This window comes from Echinops telfairi, unplaced genomic scaffold (genome assembly GCF_000313985.2).
Source record: "Echinops telfairi isolate 266 unplaced genomic scaffold, ASM31398v2 ScPeMD7_70;HRSCAF=299, whole genome shotgun sequence".
Classification (NCBI taxonomy): Eukaryota; Metazoa; Chordata; class Mammalia; order Afrosoricida; family Tenrecidae; genus Echinops; species Echinops telfairi.
The window spans coordinates 13,026,177-13,031,298 of NW_022103968.1; the positions used below are offsets into that span (position 1 = coordinate 13,026,177).

Consider the following 5,122-nt stretch of genomic DNA (forward strand, 5'->3'; position numbering starts at 1 on the left):
TTTAGTCCATTTTGGAAAAACAAAATGTTTCATTTTATTTAAGAGATTGGGTCCTTGGTGGCGTAGTGGGTTACATCTTGGGCTGTGTTAGGTGGCTAAGCTCAAGGTCAGCGGTTTGAAACTACCAGCTGCTCCCCAGGAGAAAGATGAGACTCTCAGCTCCTGTAAAGATATACAGTCTCAGAAACCCACGGGTTCCTTTGAGCCTGAATCCCTGCCCTGTCCACTGCCTTCCAACCAGATCTCGGGTTCCATCCCAGGGGATCTGTCTGGCTGCCGGTCCACACCCTTCTCCTTCCCTCATCTCTCTCCTTCTTTTCAGCCTGCAACCACGCAGGACCCAGCCCTGCGCTCCTCACACTTCTCCATTCTCATCCCATCTCGGAGCGACGGCTGTCACCCTATGTCACCCTAGGTCTCCCTGCCTGGGTCTCCTGTGAACCTTTGCAGGAGTGGCCGTTGCCCAGGAAGCCCACATAATTCTCTGCAACCTCCTGTTGATCACTTCTGTACCTGGCCATCTCACAGCCAGGCTCCCAGGCTTGCAACCCAAGGACACTGCCATGCCCCACAGCGCCAGGCTCTCTACTGTTCCCTGCACAACAGCCTGCCTAGCATGTTCCCACCACATCATGTCTAGTGACTCCAGCTCTGCATCTGGAAGCACCCATCACCCCTTCCTGTCACAGCTGCTCCTAGACATGGCAGAACCTCCCTGCGGGTCTCTGATTAGACCTCAGACCCTCCCTCAGGGCTCTTCCAGCCTCTTCCCACGTGCCTCCCTATCCATCTCACTGCCCCTTCTGCCTCTTGCAGTCTTTCTGGAACTCACCCTGTCACTTGGCATTCCCTCTCCAGGCCTCTGCCCATGCCACCTCCCAGGGCCTGGACTGCATTTCCCCAGTTCCCATGACAGCAGCCCAGATTCATCCCTCCTTCAGGCTCCTCTCTGTCATTTCCCCAGTTGTCCCCTGGTCCACATTCTCTAGTTTCCCCCACCAGCTGGCCGCCCTCCGCCTCCTCAAAGCCTTTCCCTGGGTCCCTCACTTTCCATCGGATGAGGTAGGTCTTTATGCATTTGTTTATAAAACCTGTGTCTTGTTGTAAAGGGAATTTAAGCTCTGTGTCCCAGAGCCCCAACGACTGAACCGCAGGGTGCTCTCATCTGTCCGCTGTGGAGTGCTTGCAAAGGAGAAAAGAAAAACCAAGCATGTAGGTGATCTCCTCAGCGGCGGGCGTCTGGACGGCTCCGATGACTAAGGAGCTTGTCTGCTAAGGGATGGGTTCAGACGGAGGTGCCTTAGGAGAGGGGCCCAGCGGTTTATTTCTGAAAATTTAAAAAGAAAAAAATCAGCCAGTGAAAACCCTCCAGGGCACAGTTCGGCTTTGTTCCCCACTGTCACAGCCGGAACCCACTCACTCCACACCTGGCTACAAGGCTGCAAGTTCACCGAGAGTAGACCTTCCATGCCTGTCACCAGCACCTGGCATGCAGTAGACCAGTGGTCCTCAAAATTCCTCATGCCGCGACCCCTTCATACAGTTCCTCGAGTTGTGATTACCCCCCACCCCCAACCAGAAAATTATTTTCGTTGCTACTTCATCACTGTCATTTTGCTACTGTTATGAATTGGGCGGCCCCTGTGAAAGGGTCGTTTGGCCCCCAAAAGAGTCACAACCCACGGGTTGAGAACTGCTACAGTAGATGCTCAATAAATGGTGAGTGGGTGAGGCAGGCAGACCTTTGCTACTGAGCTAGAGCTCAGGACTTGCCCCTCGCATTTTCTTTGAACTGAGGGTGTGTTTCAAGCCGCTCACCCAGCCCGGCCCGGCTTCCTTTCCCAGCTCCGGTGAGCTCTCTCCTGGGTAACAGTCATGCAAACAGTAGGTGCCCAGGCAGCACCTGGCAGGACAGCATGAGCCCTTTAACATCTGCTCTTTCCTTGGCGGCAGGCGATGGGAAGGAGGTGATCCAGGGGTGTCCAACCAGAAAACGCCCACCACCATCTTGCTGACGCCCGAGCGGAAATTCCACAGCTTCGGCTATGCTGCCCGGGACTTCTACCATGACCTGGACCCCACCGAGGCCAAGCAGTGGCTGTACCTGGAGAAGTTCAAGATGAAGCTGCACACCACTGGGGTGAGCGAACCTTGGCCCTGACTCCAGCGCCCCACGTGGGAGAACTAGGGGTCCTCCAGCCTTGGGGGAGCTGTCCAAACCAGTACCCCATCCCCAGGCTTCCTTCCTGCCAGCAGAAACCCCTGTCTGTTTATGCGGATGTTTGGAGTGCGCCGTGTACTTTCAGATGTACCTGTGTGCAGGGAGCTGCTCAGCCTGTCACACAACTTGCGTGGAGAAGGACCAGACTGAGTGGGTGTGGCTGTAGCATAGGAGGAGCAGGCTGCTGGGGTGCTCTGCGGTGCCAGGAGTTAGCCCCCTCACTTGCTAGATCGCTAAGCCATCGGGGATCCGGGAGGAGGGAAATGGAGCCTGGGACCCCTGGTTGGCCTGAAACAGTGACTTTTCAATGGTCAGTCCAGAAGTGCCAACTGGGGCCTCAGCTCTCGGTGCTGGAAAGCCGCTGCCCAGTCATGGGAAGTCGACTCCCATAGCCTCTGTACTTCCCTGCCCGGCTAGCTGGTGCCCAGTGAGCTAGACATAGCACTTGGTGTGGAGAATTAAGCTCGCCAAGGCAAGGGAGCAGCTTCAGAGAACGGTATTGTGGCTGATGGAGCTTTTTCAACAGAGTCGTTGTAGCCCATCCCTGTCCCAAAGCTCCGGGTGCCTGGAAGCATGGCTGCAGCATTGAAAGACCAGGCCCCTGGGCCCAGGCAGCCTGGGTTTTACCCCTGCAGCTGCTGCCTTACAAATACTTAATCTAAGTTACTCCATCTTTCCGAACCTTGGCTTTCCTTCTCTGTAAAACGGGTAGTGGCAGTCCCAAGCCGGCTTCCAGCACTGGCCTGGGGCTCCTGGGCCCTGGGTGTGGCTGGCTCTCTCATGGCAGAGCTCTGTCGGAGAGAATTCGGCACTATCAGTGCAGCGCAGGCTTCCTGTCCCAGCTGGGGGCTTCCTGGTGCTTGGGGCCCTCTCTGAGTCCAGGGAGCTGCCTCCCAATAGCACACAGCAGGGGTGGGAGGCGGCTGGGCCGAGGTGTCAGGAGAACGGATGCTGAGTACACTGGGCTGGGTTTAGTAACCCACTGCTGCCTTCAGATTACCCAGCCTCCTTCATTCTGACTCCCCACTGACTCCCCGCCCCGCAGGAATGAGCTTCCTGGGGCTGGGGGCTTCCTCTACTGTTTCGCTCCCCACTCTCCGCCCCTCCTCATACTCCAGGGACTGTTTTCATCCCTTCTTTGTGGCAAAAAAACAAAACAAAGCAAAAAACTTTTCTTTTAAGCTTAATTTACTCCCAGGTGTTTGCTTCTTCCGTTTCTCCTGTGATAGCGTTGTCTTCTGTGCACGCTCCCCTTCTGGTTTAAAAACAACTCGTTTCTATTCAGTCAGGTCATTTCAGTGCGGCCGGGGGAGCTCGTGTATGGACTGGCCCGTCCTGAGCTCTCTAAGTCTGCTGGGCATCTTGGGGGCTTTGTTCACCTGGATGTATGTGTGCAATGATCAGAGAAGCCATAGCTAGATCCTTCAGTTCAGCACAACTCTGCCTTTTTTAAGCCCGGGTGGCAAAGATGCAGCACATTTTTTTGGCCACCGTGGGTCCAACCCCATATCTGGCCTGGGCACACCGGCCAACTCCACCATTATAGCATCAGGCAGGCACACGCTACTTCTGCAAAGTGTCTTTCAAACACCTGGTGGCTTTCCGGATATGCACACCCTTGATGGCCCAGGCAGTTTCACAGCCATTCTTGAAATGGACCTGGAGATTCCACCCTGTTGATTGGCACAGTTTTCTGGGTCAAGTGAGTAGCGAACTATTTTGGCAGATGCCCTTAGGCCACTGTAGGAAGCGCTCCCCATCACTTGTTCAGGAACCCCAGCCACCTGCCACCTGACTTCCCACCATCTAAGGACCCTGCTCACTCTGCAGCTGGAAGGAGAGGGAGGGAGGGAGGCAGAGGCGCTGAGGATTCGGCAGCTCCAGCCTTAAGATATTCTGGTTACGTGGTAGGCAGCTCCCGGGGGTGGATGGGGAGATGGGTGGGAGGAGGAATGAGAGCATCCTGTCTGTTTAGCATCATACACGGCAACAAGGGTGCCACTTCGGCCTCCACTGGGGACTCCCAAGGGTGACTGTCCATGTGTGGAAACAGTCTGTGCATTTACATCTGGGCTGCAGCCTGCTGCCTCCCTCCCTCCCTCCCTCTCTCTCTCTCCCTCCCTCTCTCTCTGCTTCCTGGTGCTGTTGTTCATCCCAATCTCTGCTCCCGGGAGGATCTGGGAGAGTGGAGGAGGGAGAGGGCCATGGAAGTGGGTGCTGTGGGGCATCTGCCAGGCCCTGGGTGGAGCTCCCACCATCCTAGCCAACGCCTCAAACATCAGGAAACAGCAGAGCTCCCCACAATCCCCCAGACCCGCAGGCAGCGGCCCCCCTGCGTCTCCTGTGCCCTCCTGCCACTCTCTCCTTCCACTGCCCCCCTACCTCCCAGGACTTGACCATGGAGACAGACCTGACGGCGGCGAATGGCAAGAAGGTGAAAGCTCTGGACATCTTCGCATACGCCTTGCAGTACTTCAAGGAGCAGGCTCTGAAGGTGCGCCGTTGTCCACGGTGGGTGGGGCCGGGGGTGGGGACCTCAGGAGTCCACAGTGGGTCTTCGCCCTGGGCGTTTCAGCTGGTGTCGGGCCTGCCTTCACAAGCTGGTCGGCGGGTGTCTCAGGGATAGCAGGATTCACAGAGGGGAGAGGGGCTTAGTGCACGCATGACCAGAAACGACAAGCGCGAGAGTCTCTCAGACATCGAGTACGCGAAGCTGTTGAACTGTTCACAGGGGAGAGTGAGCGAGTGCAAGTGTCTGACTGAGAAAGTAACAATGAAAACCCAAGGAAATACCTATAGCCTCTCTAGTCGATTCTGACTCGTAGCCAACCAATCGGACAGGGCAGAGCTTGGTTAGGTATATCATCCATCTCCTTCTTGTTGTGTCAGGAAACCCCCCCC

General features: G+C 56.1%; 1 protein-coding gene across 1 annotated transcript in view; it reads left to right on the plus strand.

The window, feature by feature from the left end:
- Positions 1-5,122, plus strand: part of HSPA12A (heat shock protein family A (Hsp70) member 12A) — a 163,073-nt gene that overhangs the window by 132,429 nt on the left and 25,522 nt on the right. Inside the window, exons 5-6 of the mRNA XM_045291412.1 lie at positions 1,954-2,140; positions 4,611-4,715. Of these exons, the coding sequence (XP_045147347.1) occupies positions 1,954-2,140; positions 4,611-4,715 (292 nt within the window). The remainder of the gene's footprint in view (positions 1-1,953; positions 2,141-4,610; positions 4,716-5,122) is intronic.